At 36.3% G+C, this 19,609-nt stretch overlaps 1 protein-coding gene and 1 long non-coding RNA gene across 5 annotated transcripts; one reads left to right on the top strand and one right to left on the bottom strand.

Annotated features, from left to right (window-relative positions):
- Nucleotides 1-75: 75 nt before the first annotated feature.
- On the top strand, nucleotides 76-19,404 carry ACP3 (acid phosphatase 3). 3 transcript variants are annotated; one of them, XR_003495044.3, is made up of 12 exons: nucleotides 76-315; nucleotides 4,651-4,746; nucleotides 6,184-6,270; nucleotides 7,118-7,270; nucleotides 9,998-10,096; nucleotides 11,706-11,810; nucleotides 12,826-12,958; nucleotides 14,350-14,432; nucleotides 16,228-16,334; nucleotides 16,887-17,056; nucleotides 17,723-17,902; nucleotides 18,979-19,404. XR_003495044.3 is itself a non-coding variant. In XM_027450161.3 (11 exons), the coding sequence occupies exons 1-11, from the start codon at nucleotides 202-204 to the stop codon at nucleotides 17,839-17,841; spliced, it is 1,266 nt and encodes a 421-aa protein (XP_027305962.1). In that variant the 5' UTR covers nucleotides 77-201; the 3' UTR covers nucleotides 17,842-19,404. The 3 variants fall into 3 exon arrangements, 2 of the variants coding, with proteins under 2 accessions (XP_027305962.1, XP_071889521.1); XM_027450161.3 differs by having other exon boundaries at nucleotides 77-315; nucleotides 17,723-19,404; XM_072033420.1 differs by having other exon boundaries at nucleotides 163-315; nucleotides 6,161-6,270; nucleotides 17,723-19,404.
- On the bottom strand, nucleotides 325-11,712 carry LOC140001572 (uncharacterized). 2 transcript variants are annotated; one of them, XR_011806910.1, is made up of 6 exons: nucleotides 11,347-11,712; nucleotides 9,558-9,627; nucleotides 8,108-8,223; nucleotides 7,824-7,917; nucleotides 3,283-3,372; nucleotides 325-1,556 (listed from the first exon to the last, which is right to left on the bottom strand). It is a non-coding gene; the product is annotated as an uncharacterized lncRNA (long non-coding RNA). The 2 variants fall into 2 exon arrangements; XR_011806909.1 differs by having other exon boundaries at nucleotides 325-3,372; nucleotides 11,347-11,711.
- Nucleotides 19,405-19,609: the final 205 nt, after the last annotated feature.

Below are 19,609 nucleotides of genomic sequence, written 5' to 3'. Positions count from 1 at the left end.
TTATGATTTGATTAAATGGAATGTAAACAGTAATTTGAAAACAAAGGGCGTTGGGATTTGTTGCACAGTCACACAACATTCCTTCTGGATTTGAAATTCACCAGCAGCAGTTCCACCCCTTTTGAAGTACAGCCTCGTGTCTGGGCTGTTCAGCCTGAACAGCTGCTGGAGCTACAAAGGCTTTTTTCATCTGCTGCCAGGATGAGAGTGATACGGCTTCCCAACCCATCTAGGATTCCGTGGTTTGCTTTTTATATTATCTTCACCCTGCTTCAGCAGGCTACTGCAGAAAGAGAACTGAAGTTTGTGGCTGTAGTAAGTAGATTTACTTTCTGTTTAGTAGTGGGGAATATGGGGAATTCGATATGGCTGTCGAATCAAAGAAGGTCTGCAGTTGCTTTGAGTCTTTTTGACTTAGAAACACGACTGCCCTTTGGCTTACAACTTGTAAAAGCTTCTTGAGATAAAATGCATCTGGTTATAAGAATTTTCATCTCCTAACCACTAAGTTGTGTTTTGTTTGTTTGTTTGTTTTCAGGGTAACTGAGCCACTTAGCTTTGTGGTAGGTGCATAGCACACAGGATTTCAGATATCTGAGGTCTAGTCCACCTGTCTTTGCTTGATTTAGCTGACACTACTGCATAGTTGGAACAGGCGATTCTGGCCTATCTTCTTAGGGCCTGGAAGCTTATAAGATGCTTTGAGATTCCAAAATAGAAACCATAGAAAGAGAAGTATTTTCCACTTCAGAAGAACTGAATGTGCACAGTAGTATATTAAAAAACAGAAAAGGGCATTTTGTTTAGAGATTTGAGATATAAGTTGCAATTACTTCAGGTATTTTGAAAATGGACTGTAATTGTTGTATGTTTTGTTTTGTTTTGTTTTGTTTTTTGCTGGTTGGTTGCTTGTTTTAAAGCAACTAAATAGTAAGCCAGCATCAGTTTCCTCAATAGCTGAGGAAAAAGAGAGATTAATTCAATAAAGTATTTTGGATGGTGAAGGTTGCACCACAACCCTTTTCATCCTAATTTGTCTATTTTTTAATGAGAGGTATACTGATAAAGAATAGTTAGTCTAGAGTTGTATTTTCAACACAAAGTTGTGGGAATTGGAATTTACATTTATGAATAGGAATTTTAAAGATATTCTTCCACCTTTCTGTATTTGAGAAACTGAGTGTGCACATAACAGACAGAAGTAGTGTGTCCAAAACATGCGATCTAGATTTTGATAAAGTACTTAATAGTTAGTTGTTTATTGGCTGGATTATGTAGATGTGTCACTTGGAGAAAGGCCAGAGTGCACAGGAAAAACCAGTTCCTATTGTTTTTGAGCCTTACTGCTGTATCAGACAGCGCACAAGGCAGGGACTCAACCCTCATTCCAGTAACGTTCTGCGTACAGTATTATCCTCAAATATTTCAATTTAAGAGGGACACCTAGACACAGGGGTGAAATCAGGCAGCTAGAATGCTTTAGAGACTTAACTTGCTGAAGAAAACAAGGCTTTTGCTGAATTGCAGCTGTTACAGTGTTCTAACAAGCAATGGTCCTGCAAAAAAAAAAAAAAAAAAAAAAAAAAAGTTACAGGAAATGCTTATCATTTGGAGATAAGAGCCTTCTTATCTGAAACCATCTTCTTTATCACACCTATGCAGCCACCTTCCCCAACCACCAAAAAAAGAAAGAAAGAAAAAAAAAAAAGATACCATTATATCCATTTATGAAGTAACTTATTACAATTCAAGCTAAAATAATGTGTAAATTTCATTTGAACTGTGTTCCCTTTAACCCTGATACTTTTTCTTGGATGGAATGCCTAAAAAGTTACTATAGATTTAGTCTTGTTATCAATATATATCTCCTTCCTCAAGGCACAGATTCTGTGTGTTCAATTGAATTTTGTCTTCTGAACTCACTCATTGAATTTACATGGGAACAGAATAGCTAGCAGAAACAGAAATTAATGAGATAGGAATTGGCCCCAGCACATATCACTAGTACAATGGAATAAAATAACAGTCAGGCTACAGTCAAGGTAAGTCTAAAACACGTTTTTCTGAGATAATTCAGTGGTCATTTTTCATTATCTGTAAATTGGTATGTTGTCACCTGAGAGTATTTTTGCATGTGAAAATGCATCCCAATGACTTTTTAAAACTTTCTTAGCAGAACTGCACAAGATAAAATATACTCTGAGGGAGGGGAGAGAAACCAGACAAGTTCCTTTTTGCTCACTTCCAGATTTGTGCTGTGCCATGGAAAGATGCCTTGCTCTCTCCTCATGACTTCCATCTTTGCACTGATTTTGTGTGTTTTAATTATTGGCCACGAGTCTTTTTGGCTGAAAAGCTGTAATACCAGCCAGTTTGTCAAAATGCCATTTTAGCTTGCCTTCTCACATGTAGACACTGATCTTCAGCATAATTCTTGTGTACTGATTTTGAATTAGACATAACAGAAGAAAAAAAATATTTCTAGTACCATTGAGTACCCAGGTAGAAATGAAATACCGATTTATTGCATCTCTATAAAGAAGTTCTGACCTGTAACTTCTGCCTCCACACTCATTTCACCTGTCATATACACAAAGAGGTGTGGTTTTCTGAAATACAGTGATTTCATTATGTGTTTCTTCTTATAAAGATAGGAAGTGCTGACTGAGCTTGTTATGTATTTGTCTAATCAACTCAAGCCATTTGAAACCTTGACTAAACACGCTCAGTATTTCTGCATCTATGGTTTCTCTGAATTGGCAGCATGACTAAGTCCATTGATCAATTGTTTTTCCATTACCACTGCTAGCTTCAAAACAAGAAATCTTTTTGTTTGAAGTTCAATAAAAACATTTGAAGTATCAATAAAAACATCTCACTATTACTCAGAGGCACATAATTCACTGTAATTCATGGTATTTCTGAATGAAGATGTTTTGTATATTACACACAACATATTCTCAGCTTACCCTCTCCCCCACCCTAGTTTTTCTACAATATGATTTTTCACCTGATAACAGTGGAAGCAAATGCTGGCCAAAGCCTGAGTCACATGGCCATTTTGATCTGAAATGCTCACCCTCATACAGTTGTAAAGAAAGAATGGGAGATCTCAAACACCAAACCAGGTTCAAGCTGTACTAGATTTAAAGGAGAGGGTATTTAATAATTATCCATCTATTACTTTTGAGAACAGACTGAGGTGAAGCACTTCATATAAAGAATCTGAAGTGAATACATCCAGCAGGTGTGCTTTGTCCTTTTTATGTATGTCCTCCTTACCTTTCCATAGTCTTTTCTGATTTTATGATGCCTCCTTCTTTTCTCTAATCCTTCTGTGTTGTATGTCTTTCAACAGGACAGGAAGGTAATCTGTAATCCAGGAGTAATAAATGTTGCAGTATACAATGATTTTCAAAGGAATCAATTATTTCATGATGATTATTGAGAAATCTATCTTGATGACCTAGGCAAGCTTTGTAGGGAAACATTTTATTTCCCTAACAGCATCAGGTTGTTAGTCTAATGAAAAAGAAAATCTTTCAAACACAAAGTTCTTCTTGAAGTTCAGGCAAAAAAATAAAAAATAAAATGAAAAGAAAGTCTCCTGAAATGTAGCTGATGTAGCTGCCTATGACTGAATTAGACTTTCAGACTGAGTTCATGAGGCTATTATTAATTTTCAATTGCAACTGAAGCAAAGTCATTTTCAGAAGTAGAAAGCAAGGAGAAAGTTGGAGCGTAAATAAAAGTCAGCTGTCTGAGAAACTTAGGGGTTAAAATAAAAACAGGGCTTTGGGTTTTGCTCTTAGTAGTTTTTGTTTCTTGCTTGTTACTTCCAACTTAATGTTAATAACATGTCTATTTTTCACTGTATAACACAGAACTATTTAATCTAGGGTTGGTACTTTCTAAGCATGCCAAATTACAGACACAAAAGGGCTCATTTAAGGTTTCTGCTGTACAAAGTGTATGGCTGGAAACACCACACTAATATTCACCATGCTCGAGTGTCCAGGATAGCAAAGCAACCAAACTGTTTGCTGTTCCTAAAGTTAATAGAAAAACCTAGAACTTTTCTTAAATATTTTCATAAATATAAACTATTAATAAATATTAACATAAGGTTGTAACTATATATACTTTTTCTTCTTTATGTTATGGCGTTGAGTGTGAACTCAAAGATGAGACAATGTACATGGAATTACTTTTAAAGATACTGCTATGAAAAAAGCAGTTGCCAAAAATTTCAAGTATGTTTGCCAAAGTAATTAAATCCTCATATAAACACATCTGTAACTGGTTTAATATTCAAAGGTGCTGCTGAGTATCCAAAATTCAGTCAGATTTCTTGTCTGGTTGCCGAGCTATGAATGTAACCTGAGCACCAACATTCTGCCTGCTTAATTTTATGTTCTAGGTGAAAGAATAATCAGACTCATGCCCACTAAATTTCAATGTACTGATATCTATTCTTGAGTGTAAATAACGTACTCTAATCCTACTTGACTAGGTTTCTGCAGACTGTCCAACATTCCCTTTTGAAAAATGACACTGGAACTCAACTTTGATTCTTGTTTTCTAGACAGGAAAGAAGAGAATGCTAGCAGTAATTAATTTTTTTTTTTTTTTTAATGGGAATTTTACTAGGTTTTCCGACATGGTGACAGAACGCCAATTGTAAACTTTCCAACTGATCTACACAAAGAAAGTGAATGGCCCCAAGGATTTGGACAACTTACCCAGGTACATTAACTCTCTCAGTAGCACTTACATATGCTACAAAAATAGGAAATGGGCAGATTTTGATGTGTGCCCTGCAGACATCAGCAAATTCCAAGTACTGACAGTGGCTATTAGCAATACCCTGTAATTCATAGATATTTTTGCAACAATACTCATCCAACTACTGTACATTCATCATAGCTATATAACTATCTTCTTACAAACAATAACTTCCTGACAGCGTGTTTGCCTTCAAACAAATGGCAAATTTAAAGATTATCCTTACTCTAAAATTGCTGAAGTCTAATGACCATTAAGCACTGGGATCTGTGACAAGATAAATGAACAACACCTTCCCACCAGGTCAAGTAATGAATCCATATTTCATATTGATTTCATATTTCATGGAAAGGACCCCCCTCAGTAAATAATTAACAAAAAATTAAAGTCTTGCATGAGAATATTGATTCTGGGAAAATGTGTTTTCTAATAAGGCTGTTTTCAGCCCAGATCTTCACTAGGATACACAGAACCTACTTCTTGCTCTGGCATTTCAACATTAAGATCAAGCCTTATCTTTTTAACTGTATCTGGAACATGAAATTCTGGAGCAAAGAGAGGCCAATGCATTCCTTAACAATATGCCATCATGATGCAGAAACATGAACTGGAGACCATTCAACATTTATTATTTGAAGTAAGGCTTTAAAGATTTGTAAACTTCAGGCATTCATACCACAGGTTACTATCTCCCTGTAAGTAATTTACAAGAAGAAAAAAAAAAAAGTTGCTGCTTTCGTAAAGATTTTTTTGAGAGCTTTTTTCTATTTTATTATTTCCTTAGCAACAGTAGTAAAAATGTACTTCTGTGAAGTTTAAAGTTACAAAGTTCTGATCACAGTCTTGGAAATGAATGATAGAAAAAACTGTGCAATCTAAGAGAACTGCAGGTGTACCAAAACAAAGATGGGAAAAGAAATTTTAAATGCATGGAATGTAAGACACAAATTTATCATTTATTTTGTAAGTATTTTTTAATTTATCATGTTGATAAATTAGCACAGCAACGACAGTAATTAATACTAGGTTATTAATGCTCCTTTTTCAGCTGTCACTATCTGACATACTCTTCACAGTGCTGCTCATGAGTAACTCCAGCAGCATCTACAGAGCTACAGCACTGTGGAAACAGTACTTAATATAGAATAAGATGCATTGCTTTTCCTGTAGCAGATGTTGAAGTCTTAGAATTTCAGAATGTATCATTTTTTCATAGATATAAATGATTATTTCTATTAAAAATTCTTGGTCACCTACAACATATACAGTCTGCTATAAATGTGGTTAAGAATCTTGTAAAAAGAAATTGCTGAAGACAAAAAAGGAAAAATAAAATAAACTTATTTGACATTCTCCAATCACATTAATCTCATAGCCATCTGTACACTTGCCTCACAGACTGGAATGCAGCAGCTGTATGAACTTGGACAGTACGTGAGGAAGAGATATTCCAACTTTCTGAACAGCACATACAACCGGAAAGAGGTATATAGCTGAACTGTCTGGAGGATGGTTCTCCAGCATAGCATAACTATGGACTTGTGATAGATAAAAGCACATCCATAATCATATTCCTTTTATTAATACAAAAATTAAGGTAGAAAAATAATATTTTGGAAGTCAGGCTTTTATGTCAAGGTGAAAACATAGACTCAAATCTTTAACTTTCAGTTCCTACATTCATTTTGGTTCTTCCACGGCTCAGTTTTGTTGTTCTGGACAGCTCCACACCATCGAATGAATTGGGTATTTATCCATAGCAACCCAGTATTTTTCCACCTTGTTTAAAGATGAATGTATGGACAATGTGATGGGCCATGTTCACATACCTTGTCCTGTGAATGAAAAGTCTCACAGTTGTTTGGATGTGCTTGTCATATGGCACAGACCCATTGTGGGGAAGATACCACTACTACTTTGGTCAATACATGAGGGATGCAGTGATGGGAAGGCATAAATGACTATAGCTTCCAAGAAAGACTTTGTTACCCACTATTGTTATAAGTGCCTTTATCCCCAAGTTATAGCAGATGGGTCATATCAAGGTACCTCTGAAACTCAGAAGATGGAGAGCTTCCATATTTAAAATTATGTTATCTTATTTCTTCAACTTTTTAGTTCAGTTGGAAGCTTAGATCCCTCACTGAAAGATGCTTTGGCAATTTGATTTATACAAAATGAAGTAGAGCCCTATAAAGTTCTAACTAATAGCTTCACTGTTCTGATTCTATGCAAAAACATACAACTGAAAACAGGAAGCCAGGACTGATGAGTTAAGTTTCCTTTTTTTGTTGTTGTTTTGTTTGTTAACTTTTTGCCATTCTATCTTCAGTTTTACATCCAAAGTACAGATTATGATCGCACCATTATGAGTGCCCAGTCATACCTATCTGGCCTCTTTCCACCAACTAGCAGCCAAATTTGGAACCCTGAGCTTCTCTGGCAACCCATTCCTGTTCATATTGTGCCAAAAGCAACAGATAGGGTGAGTACTGTCTGGATACTTCATATAATGTCTTGGCTTTCCCTGAAGAAAAAAAAAAAAAAAGAAACAAACGAAAAAAAATTAAAATATTTTATTCCCTTTGATCTCAATCTAATAGAAAACATCTATTGGCTGACAAGCATGTCACAGGTCAACTGTAATAGCTGCATGAAAATCCTTGTTCTATAGTTGCAGAATACCTGTTTTGTCAACCACACTACCATTTTCTTCAAGATACAGCTCTACATCTTCTCCTTGATAAGATGCTTTTGGACAGTATTGCAAGGAAGTTGCCCTAAAACTGCAAACAAGTGCTTTTCTGAGCACCAATCAGCCAGACAGACCTTCCCCTCCTTAGCATGTTGTCTCTTTTTGCTTATTTAAGGAATGGGATTTACATCAGCCACTGTAATGACCTCTCAATTATTACTTTCCTGTTCTGGTAACACTGAGGCACCCTAATTACAGACAAGGGCCCTTTTATGCTCAGTGCTATACAAACACTTAATGAAACTAGCATGTGCCTTACGGTTCATAATAAAAGCAGTCCTACCTGAATGATAGGTCTTGTAGAAGTTTTGCTGTATGCATCTCTTCCTGGCTGACTCAGATTTAGATTTTAATGTCACTGGCTCCTGTGACAAGGACTGCATAAGGAAAAATGTTAAGTAAGGACCAAGAAGTTATTGAATGTAATGCCAGAAAAGTTAATTTTGTTCTGCCTTTGAGGATAGAAGTTAACTTAAAGGAAATGTACACAAAAGACCTGTTAAATAACTGCCTGTCCAGTCACCAACATCAGAAGAGGGACTCTTTCATTAGGATGGCCACACTTACCAGCCCATTGGCATTTCTCCATTTTAAAGCTATGCTTGAAAACAGGGACAAGGAGAAGGGATTCCCACAAACTTGATTAGGCACAACATGATTCAGCTTGAAACTTGCTTCTGCCCCTAAACAAAAGAAAATATTGTCACTGTTATTTAAAAATGGAATACTAGGGGAAGTTCCTATACCCCAGGATGTTAAAAGCATCAGAATGGTCAGAGCTTTGGCCAAATAAAGTATCAAAGTTATTAGGGGCATCACAGTGAAGTGCCATGAGCTGTTTGTAGACTACAAACTCAACTGTAGAAATGTATAGTACCCCATCACTTCTGCAACTGCTTCGGGACTGGGTATTGACGTTTCAGTTTGGGTGACGAAACACACCTCTGCAGTAATTGAAAAATTATGTTAAATATGCAGACCACCTGGAAAAAAAAAACATTGCTGCCTTGTTAAGCCAAGCATTTTCAAGCCCTAAGCAACACAAAGTAGGAAATTGAGGCCAACTACAATCACGTAAAAAAAAAAAAAAAAAGAAAAAAAAAAAAAAGAAAACTAACCATAGTTTATTTTTGAGCCACTGAGATCTATCAAGACCTGACAGGCAACAGTACTGAGCACTGCTTAATGAAGCCAAAGGGAGTGGCTTAATTAATAAGACCTAGAGGGGGATAATTAAGACATACAGCCAGAGAAACATTTGTTATTGTGTAATTAAGCATTCCCAAGCTTCATATTGCAGCTTTGAGACTTCACCCTGCAGTGTGCTTCTGTTACAGAGAAAACGTACCCTTGGAAATCCGTCCAAGTGAAAGTGTGCTACTGTCAGTTGGTGGCTGCTGCAAGCCCCATGTTGATTAATCAAAGAGAAAAGAGACATACTCTAAATGCTGCATGCTAATGTTCATCCCAAGCCAGAGCAGAACTTCTTGCACTTTAAGTCCTACATAAGCCAGAGATATTCAACTTTAATGGCATAGGGTTTTCCTAGGAGCCTCTACTGAGAGAGAATTTCTCTACTGTACGTTAAGTCTGTTCTATTACAAAGTTTGTATGGTTACAGGACAACATTACTGCTGGGTCAAAAAAGCTATAGTGATGTGGCATAAAGTGCTGAACCAGCACAAGCTCGTTTTGCTCATCGTAACTTTTTATTGGCAGACTTTATTAGGTATCATCTGTCCTTCTGCAACTGGCATAAAACATATATTTGCCAACACATAGAGTTTGATGGATGCATATGTATTTACACACAGTTCAGGTCTAATACATGCTATCATGTGACCTCATAATGCATAGACACAGAATTATTAAATATGAAACCATGCCTCTAAACAAGAGCAGAGCTATTAGGCTCATATTTTTTGATATTTCAGGAGCATGATTTATTTGTCACTCAGATTTCAAGTTCTGTCCATTAAGTGGTACTTAAAAAGTTTATCATAAATACACTTCTTACCTCCAAAGAGCTGAGAGCAAGACATGCAGACCGAGAGGCAATTCAGATTCCAATAGTAGGTAGAGTCAAGCTGCAGGTAGTGAGTTTCAGAAGTTACAAGAGGTAAATGGTAGCTTTTTTAAATTCCCAATCATGGACCCTGACCAATTTTCCAAAGAAAACCCCTGACAGACATGCATTCCTTTCAAAATCAGTTAGACTGATGGAAATCAAGCTATCACAGCCACAGGTAGCCACTGAAAAGTCAAGCTGCTACAGTCCATTTCCTCTATTCATGAACTCATGAACAAGGTATCCAAATGAACTGTTACAGAGTAGCTGTAGCAGGGTCACTAACCATTCATCTCACAAATATTACATCAGCAACCTCAGCAACAGAGAAACTAGAGGTGTGTACATTAGGTCTACAACTATTTTAAGTTTTACTTCTCCTGTTTCAGAGGCTGCATTTTCCTCTGAGTGACTGTCCTCGTTTTGATGAACTTCAGAATGAAACCCAAACATCTAGTGAATTTCAAAGTAGAATACAACCATACATGGTAAGGCAAAATAAAATTTTTTTTTTCAATCTTTATTTAATATATCTTTATTTTAATCTTTATCTATCTTTATTTAAAAGATATGTATTTATCTATCTTTATTTATCTTTATCAATATTTATTTAAAATAAAGTGGAATTGTGTTGTTACTTTTTGCTAAAATGACTAAAAAGTCCTGAGGGTTCTCTTAAAATTAGAAATTTAGGCCAATGCCATTTAAAGGTATGTTTGATGCATTTATGCATTTCTCATGTTTGCTTGTTTGTTTATACTAATTTGTATTTTTAAAATATGAACTTAACATTCATTTTCTAAGACTATTTAGAGCTGCATGTAATTAAAGTTCAGTGATCCAAGGGGAGAAGAAATTAATGGATGCGGCAATTTCCAGTTATGCAGGACAGCACAAAATCAATTCTAAAAATCTGATAAAACTCCTGAAATTTAGGAAGGTTTAGGTCTTAGTGCTGTGACTTTCTGAAATTGGCATTGCAACAGATGCTCCTATGAAGACAGGATGAGAGAGATGGAGTTGTTCAGTATGGAAAAGAGAAGGCTCTGGGTGTTCAGGCAACACTTTGATTTGTGTAAATTTCTCTCAAAGATGCATTTTGGGTCCATCATAAGATATGCTTCTGTTTTGGTTCTGACACAAATATTCACAGTCAGTGATACAAAATTTGTCATTCCAGTGTTACTGCAGACTGTAGGTACATGGATGGCATACCTGCCTCAAGCAACCATGTGGACAGTAGTTGCTCTGCGTAGTGGTTATTGCTGCTCTCATATGCTTATGGTACACTTTTTAATAACACTACTGAACTAATAAAGCAGGGGTCTTGTGTTTCTCATACCCTGACATTCTCTCAGAGTCACTTCAGGTTTACTTTCTATGCTGGTTGGGCTAAACCCAACTTTTTTTTTTTTTTCTTCATTTTTCTTGGCGTCTAACTTTCTGCTAGCTCAATTACTTTGGTCAGATTCATTCACCTGCCAGGGAGGTGTATTACGACTTCATAGAAGTACTCTCTTTCAGCTGCCAGCATGAAACAGGTAATGTAGGAATAAAGGATAATATCCAATCCCTTTACTCTTCTGTGGTAGCACACAGTAAGAATCCTTATGGGAACTGTTGGGGAACTATTACTTAGACAATCAGCCTCCTTTAAATAAGAGAAGGAAAACTGTTTTGTCTTCAATTTCTTTTTGCCTCATCCTTTTTTTTTTAATACTTTCTATTTTCACCTCACCCATTTTCTCATCTTCCTTTTCCATTAGTGCCTTTTTCTTCCTTAATTCTGAAGTTTTCAGGTGACAGAGCAGTTGGAAGAGGGAGAGAAGGAGTCAGCAGTGAGAGCACCAGACTTATCCATAGCAGGGCTGAGCAAAAAGCAGTGTCTGAAATAGAAATCAGCATCTTAAAATGGTTACAAAATGAAAACTGCAATCAAAATCTTCCCTTATAATAGTTTCACCTGCATAAAATTAAATACTGGTGTGTTGCCATGTTGGATGCTAGAGAATCTGTACCTATATATGTTCTGTACGTACTGAGTATCTGTGATGTATTCTTCACTTTTTTTTTCTTCCCTCCCCCCCCCCCCCCCAGGATTTTATACAAACAATGGCAGTTAACACAGGACTTGAACTAAATCATCTTAAAATACTCGACAATTTCCAGCTCTGGAATACATATGATACACTATACTGTGAGGTAATAACATAATAACAATGCAATAGGGGTTGGGAAAGAAAATAACTCCAAGATATGTTTTAATTAAACACTGTCAATGCGGTTTCATAGGAATGAGCTGCCCTCTCTCTTGAATTTGCTTATTATTTTTATCATTGAATCTGAATCCTACTTTAATGCAAGGGTAAAAGATACCCCAAAAACATGGTTTACAGATTGGAGAACTAGTGTTTTCATTTGATGTTTTACCCTGAAGCACTGGTACCAAAATTTGTTCCCTTTGTTCCCTCCTTTTCTTTTCCAATATGTTGTCATCCAATTATTTGAGCATGCCAGCTGGGTTGTATTTATGATTTTTTAGCAAAAAAATGAAGTTATTTGCTTTAATCTATCAAAAGGTAAACACCAAAATACTTACATGTTGAAAACGAGACATGAGATTATGATCTACAAGTTAGAAAATTAGGAGGCAATGATAACTCAGAGTGAATGAAGTCAGACGCCCCAAGCATGGGATGATTCCACCTGGTCCCAGTCAATATTAGCAGTACATGAAGGTTGTTGAACATATCCTCCATTCAAAGGTACCTAGGCACTGTCAGTCACCATCATTCTTACGTGATGGGAGAGTGACACTTGTCTGTAAATGACCAGTGATGGAAGCGGCATCTGGACAACCTCATAGAAAAGGTGGGACAATTTAGTTAGATTGAAGACCTACTACTAGAAGACAGAAAGAGGATGTGTCTGTGATCTTTCACACTAGCAACCCCCCCAGAAAGTACCATTATAGCAAGAATATATTGTAACTACGAGATTGCCTCTACGCAGATGGTTCAGCTCTTCCTGTTCATCCACCTCAAGTTGATCCCCATTCCCGCAGAGGTTATTTCAAGTCATGCTGATGATAGAAACCACAAATAACGAACAAAGAAGTGCACAACAGCCACATGTAGTCCAAATATAGTAGCGTGAAGCTGGGCAATAGAAAGATAGAATCAGAAGAAAACATCTTTTTGTTTTCCTTTATCACTAGGGTATTCACAATTATTCTCTTCCTGTATGGGCCACCAAAGATGTAGTGGACAAGATGGAAAAACTGGCAGAGTTGTCCTTATCATCACTATTTGGGGTTTATAAAACAGAAGAGAAATCACGACTACAAGGAGGTAAATCAAAAATGCTTAGCTCTCAGAAAGGAGAAGACAATGTTTATGATAACATACAACATCCTATCACCTTGCTCATGCAAAATTATTTACTTGAGTCTTGATTTCTAACTATAGATGTTGGATGCCATATTAAGCATGATAATATGTGCTGGATACTGGGACTTGCATGGATCGGGTACTGAAAGAAAGTATAAACATGAATGTCTTTAGTTAGTTATCCTATACATTTTAAGAAATTAAGATTTTGAGAAAGAAATTTAAGGATAAAAAATGAGACCTCGTGGGTATAATCTTCACTTGTCTGATATTAACTTAAGTTTAAGTTTACTTCTCCAGTATTTATTGTTGTTGTTTCTTGATTTTTTTTCCCTTCAATGTACTGGTTATATATTGTGCAAAAACCTTGGCAACACAGTGATAGCTCTCTGAGAGCCTGATGTAAAGCTGCTTCTAATCAGTCTGATCACAATGGAAGATGAGAAATTAAAGTTGTCTATATTGCAAGCACTGGGACTACTGATGAGCTCCAAAATTGAGGTGCACAGGCTGTGCACATTCTGGCTACACACAAGACTAGAACAAGATTCAGCATATGATCCCCCGGTGTCCATGAACAGGAAACCCAGACAAGTGATCTCAAATGTCCACAATCTGGGCTGTCTGGTGCAAGGCTTTGCAATGCACCTACCCTGAAGTGTAAACCTACATGTAGGTAAAGAATTATTGGCAGCCTCACCTTTTGGATGTAAACATCACTGGGTCAAGCCCTATAATAATTGCAGGCTGAGACCTGCACTAAAGCCCACTAGCTGGCCATAACATGAGGTCAGAACTTTTTTAGTGTTAATAGAAATACTAGTTATGCCCTTTTCCTCTAGGATGATACAAATTGCACTGCAAGGAATTTCTGCTACCTTTGTTCCATTGGCTTTGGAGTATCTCTAGTCTGGACCAGAAGTACAAAAGAGCTTTGGAAAAAAAAAAGAACCAATACCTTGTGACTAGCTGGACTGTTAAAATATTTCTTTAGCATCTAGAAAGGAAGAGGCTAGTACAGCTGTCATTACTGCAACATTTAAAAACAAAAAGAGGTCTCAGCATAACAAAACTGGAAGTGTCATAAGGCATAATTCTCATAGTTCTAACTGATTTCTGTAAACCCCATCATTTCAGTTGACCTGTATGATGAATGATATATTTTCCTTTTGTAATTTCTTCTCTCTAGTTATGTACTTGTGGAAAGTTGAAGAAAAAAAATATGAAAAAAAAAAAAAGTTTGAGGCCTGAGTAGATGCGTTCTGTTTGATACTCAAAATCCTTTGCTTTTTTTGTTTTTATGCAAATGTGGTATCATTATTTTCATTTTCTTTTCCCCATCTTTTTTTAAGGTGTCCTTGTGAATATTATTTTAAATAGTTTTAAACAAGCTGCCAATTTTTCAAAAGAAAGAAAAATGGAGGTCTACTCTGCTGTAAGTATCTTCACCTTTTATAAGTACAGCTATGATTTCACTAGTGAAAGTCTCGGAATGACAATAATCAGTCTTCATGTAAGTTAAATGAGAAAATAATATATAGTTTGGTTCTGCTAATAAGCTGAACACAGGTCAGTGCCAGAATATATCAGGACCATGATTCACCTCAGCTTCAGTCAAACTGTATTTGATAAATATATCTATATTATTTATTTTTACTTTTTTCTGCAACTTATTGATGCAGATTCTGTAAGTTGCACCCTGCTTTAAGTGTTTCTAACCCAGAGATACTGACATATAGCAGAACCCCAGCTGTGTCTCCAAACACATACATGTGAAAGGGATGGTACAGATGAGTATTCTTTTTAATATATATATATTATTTTAGAAGTTGAAGAGGGTAATTTCATTCAGACCAAGATCCACTTAGCTTATTTGCAATACTGTCTCAGGCAGCAGCAGGGAAGAACATGAGAATAATGCCAGCGTGGGGCGATTCTTCTCGTGATACAACCTCCCAGCAAATTGGTTTGTGACAGAATCTGCCACAGATTTTATTCTATTTTTTAATAGCTCTTGACAAACCTTCTTCCGACAATTTACCTACTCACTTTATAAATATATTTGTACTTTGTGCCTCCGTACCATCCTGTGGCAATGACTTCTAAACTTAAAAGGAAGAAAAAAATCCTTATTTTCTTTTTCCTTATTTTTCTTTTAAACTTAATACTGGTTTATGTGCCTCCTAGCACTTTTATTATAAGAAATAGGGAGTGGCCATTATTGGTTTGCTCATGAATTCACTATTTTCTGTCTCATCTCTTCTATCTTTCCTTTTCTGAGACAGAGTCATAATCTATTTAATTTTTTCTCATACAGAATCTGCTCAGTACCCAAAGTTTTTCCTGCCGCATTTTCTGTGTGTTTTCTAGCTCTAGTATATTCTTTTTGAGAAGGAAGAACAAGAAGTGCATACAGAATTTTCATTACTGTTTTAATATCATGGGGCTATGTATACTCAACATTTTTGAAACTGATCCTGAATAATAATTAAAATGCAGATGTCAGACTATAATATAAACAAGTCTAGCAATCATATATACAGAGATGGCTACAAAGTTTAGATATCAAAGTGTTTGGATTTCCTTTAATTCAACACCTCCTCCTGGATTTCCTTGCAAAAGAAGGAATAATGGGAAGAGGAAGAAATTGCAGGTGGGAGATTGGAGGGTAACAGATTCTGTCAAAAATAGAAGCCAAACTGAGATTTTAATATGTAAGTCAAAATAGAAGAAACCACAGTTTAAAAAGTTCAGGAACATACGTAGGGGTGAGGAGAACAGTCTTCGTCTGCAACTATTTGGTGTAATATCTTAAAAAGGACTTGTATCTGTACTTGAAATGTGATGAGATGCACTACCTTGTACAGTCTTAATCTGATCTTGTAACCAAAAAACATTCCTGAAGAAAAGGGGGTGGGGAGGAAATGCACTGAAAAAAAATAGATTTCTCAGATCAGATTTTGTTTTCCTCCAGTACTTCTTCTCTGAAATATTGCCAAAAGACGTAAGACACCTACTGCAGTAACTCTTTGAAAATGCCCGCTGATGTCTGTAGTACTCTGTTAACATTTTGCCTGATGGTGAATATACTGAATAAGGTCTTATTGTTAATTTTAAACAGGTTTTATTTATCTGGATTTCTTCTCCCTCTCTAGTCTTTTTCTCTTTTCACGGTTCTGGTAGTTTACGCTTTACTGAATTTCAAAGATGCATGTTTTTTCCCCCAATAGCATGACACCACAATTGGGGCCCTCCAGATCGCTCTCAATATTTTCAATGGAAAACTGCCACCATATGCTGCTTGTCAGTTTTTTGAACTCTACCAAGAAAGCAGTGGGCAAGTATCTTCTCATCTATGTAAGAACAAGGAGTGTTTGGAACTTGGCTCCCTCTTCCCCCCAAATTCTTTTTCTCTCAAATACTGTAAAAAGATACTAATTTGTTTTAAAGTGATATTTCATTGAGTAGTCCACAGGCACAATGTTGTATTAAAAACCAGAAAAATTACATTTGGTGGATATGCATGTATCCGTGTGCTTTGAGAAACAGGAAGAAGAAGAAAACAGTTTTATCAGTTGGAAGTAAGTGGTAAAACAAACATACATGTTTCTTCAAATGATAGCAATATTTCTGAGACATCTCATAAATCCCAAGGTAAACTATGTGGTTTGGAAGAGCCAGAAGGCTTTTCTAAAAGACCTTTTGACTTAACCTGTGATCTATGTGGTAACTGGCTTTTGCAAACTGCCTTTCAGATGTCTTTTACAAAACCTCCATTCCAGAAGAAGTTGTTCTAGATTAGGGCCTATTTGCAACATTCTGTCTCTCCATAAGGAACCTTTTACTTAAGAACTTTTAAAAATAACATCTTTTCAATGTCGTTAATCAGGCAATATAGCATTGAAATGCATTATCGGAATGACTCTTCAAAGGACCCTTACCTACTCACTCTGCCAGGATGCACTTCTTCTTGCCCACTTGAGAAGTTCTCTGAATTAGTTTCTCCTATAATTACGGAAAGCTGGTCAAAAGAATGTGGGAATAAAGACAAAACTAAAGGTAGTGTAACAGCTCTGTATTTTCTATGTAAGATATATCAAGGACTCCAAACTTTAAACCTTTCATGCACACGAACATTTACATGCACAGTAAGACTGATGCATCTGAATTTCTGGCACATGTACCATGTATTGAGGATGCCTCAGCTTCCAGTGTACACGTACAGCGCAGCTGATCCATGCAGGTACAGCAGCTGTTTGCCTTGAACTACTGACAGCTGACAACCTTTGCCAAATTCCTCTCTTCCTTCCTGGATATTATTTCCAGGAGGGAAGTGAGGGTCAAGGCAATACTTGCCGCTTTCCATTAGTCCTGGTATTTCCCCATTCCTGCATTTACTCAGTGTTTTGCTGATCCCTGATGAAACTCCTGTTTGCATTAACTACACATGCAATGTCACACTTGCCCTGTGAAAACCTAGCAGCAAGATTTTATCATGCACAGGAAACTATCTACGTGTTTTCAGGATTTAAGTGTATATTTTCATACCCACATTGCATATGTTGGTAAATGCAGTCCATGGGATCTTGACAGAAATACAAACAAAATTCAGCTATGAAAATATTTCCTTTGTACCTATTTGTCACTAGACTATTCTTTTTGTATCTAAGATGACATACATACATCTTTCCTTAATACTCTTGTCATTTATTTTTTCCTTTACAGATATTTTTATCGGATTTGATGTTGCTGTTGGCTTGCTGTTCATTTTTGACCTTATACTGCTCTACCTCCTTTATCACTATGGACGCTGCAGGCGCAGAAACAATTACCAAGACATTTAAAGGAGAGGTGAAGAAATGGGAGAGAGAGCAGCTAGACATCAGACAACTCTAAGTTGCTCTGGTTTGTATCCATCAGTTTACTCTGGCTGAATTAATCTCCAAAACATGTTCAACAAACTTGAAGAGCTGAGGTATCTGTGGCCTAGCTCCTAAAAGACTAAATATCTACAGTGAGAAACACTGTAGAAATACGTTTTCCACTGCTAGTAAACATTACTATATCAAACACTGGAGCAAAGGGATACTATTGCCTTTTTTTTTTTTTTTTTATTGCTTACTACCCTTTAGACCTCTGCTTCTCTCTTACCCTCTCTCAAGGAGCCTTTCCTGAAAATCACAGGCTGCAATATTTTTCTTACTTCTATAAATGGCTATTTTGATGATACGTAGGAAAATGTTTTCAGTGAACAGAAGCTGCAAGTACCGTGTGAGAAATATTCATACCAGCATTTTCACCCTGGCCTCCAGTTAATAAAAGCCTGCAGCCCATTTCTCAAAGGAGTTATACTACTACAGCTCTCACTGAAATTTGTAGAATGTAGTGGGGGCACATAACCAAGCTTCAAGAAGTTTAATGCAACAGGATCTTGGTCAGTGCATACAGATTCAATAATATAGATAGGCAAATACTATTTTCTGTAAAAATACTTCTTTCCTATTTTTCTGAGCTCTCAATCACAGACGACCCTTTGCCCTGCATCTTGTCTTTGATGTATCTGTACTTTGTCTTGATTCAAGTCCCTTCTATAATCTTAGGTCTTTGAGCCACTCCTCGAATGATTCCTCTGGCTAACACTGTGTTAATCATTTTAACATTTTAATGCTTGCTTATTCAAAAACAAAATGAAAATGAAACTAAACTAAAATAAACTTTCTCAACTTCAACTCAAAATTACTTATGTTCTCAAGATATCAGGACATGCACTGGAAAAATAAAAACACAATAATAATTCTACTTTTTGTATATTAATCTCTTCTGTGAAATGTATTTTATTTGTTTAGATTGTAAGCTCCTAGGGGTAGGGAATGTGTTTCTATAATTGCTCTCTAGTATCATAATCTAGTCTCATAAGCACTGACGTTATATAAAATACTGCTTATTACCATATCTTCTGAATCAACATTTTTATCCTGTAGTCCTGCAGAGGATACTGTGACTTACATTACTGTGGAGAAGCCTTTCTAAAACTCAAGACATCTATAGTGACAGGTGTCAACAGCAAGTTCAGCCTGACAGACACAATAAGCAATCATGTGCTCAAGCTGATGAGTCCTATTCAGGTACAGAAGCCTAAAAAAAGCTGAGATGGAACTGCTTTAGCTCACACATAGCATCACATCAGCGTGGATATGCCACTTTTGGACTGACTTTGACTCACGTCTGTGGGTTGTAATTTGAAGCACAGGAGCTCCTGTGAACTACTGCTGATCTACAGGGACCTGCCCTCAATATTACAGCAAATGGACACATTTAAAATGTGATGTTGTTAGATGTATGGATTTTAAATAGCATAAATTAAGCAGAAAAGAAAAGACTTGTGGAAATAAAGTACTTTCCAAGAATCACTGTGTTTTTCTGCAATAACTTCAGCTATTGGGGTATTCACCTTTTGAAGAAATATTTCTTACTTAGCAAAAAGGTTTTAGTATTGATATTTCCTGATTATTCCTGAAATTTCCCTGATGTTTCCATTTTATCTATTTTAGGAAATACAATAATCATGTGATGGATTTGATTCCTACAGGCTAAGGACCTCTTATCATACAA

Source organism: Anas platyrhynchos, chromosome 2 (assembly GCF_047663525.1).
Source record: "Anas platyrhynchos isolate ZD024472 breed Pekin duck chromosome 2, IASCAAS_PekinDuck_T2T, whole genome shotgun sequence".
Lineage (NCBI taxonomy): Eukaryota > Metazoa > Chordata > Aves > Anseriformes > Anatidae > Anas > Anas platyrhynchos.
The sequence above is the reverse complement of the archived record's forward strand: the minus strand, read 5'-3'. Positions and strand labels throughout refer to the sequence as shown.

Coding starts and splice junctions, on each gene's coding strand:
- ACP3 (XM_027450161.3), top strand. CDS start 202: ATGAGAGTGATACGGCTTCCCAACCCATCTAGGATTCCGTGGTTTGCT. Junction 4,747..6,183: donor GATTTGGACAACTTACCCAG/GTACATTAACTC, acceptor CTTGCCTCACAG/ACTGGAATGCAGCAGCTGTA. Junction 14,433..16,227: donor AAATGGAGGTCTACTCTGCT/GTAAGTATCTTC, acceptor TTCCCCCAATAG/CATGACACCACAATTGGGGC.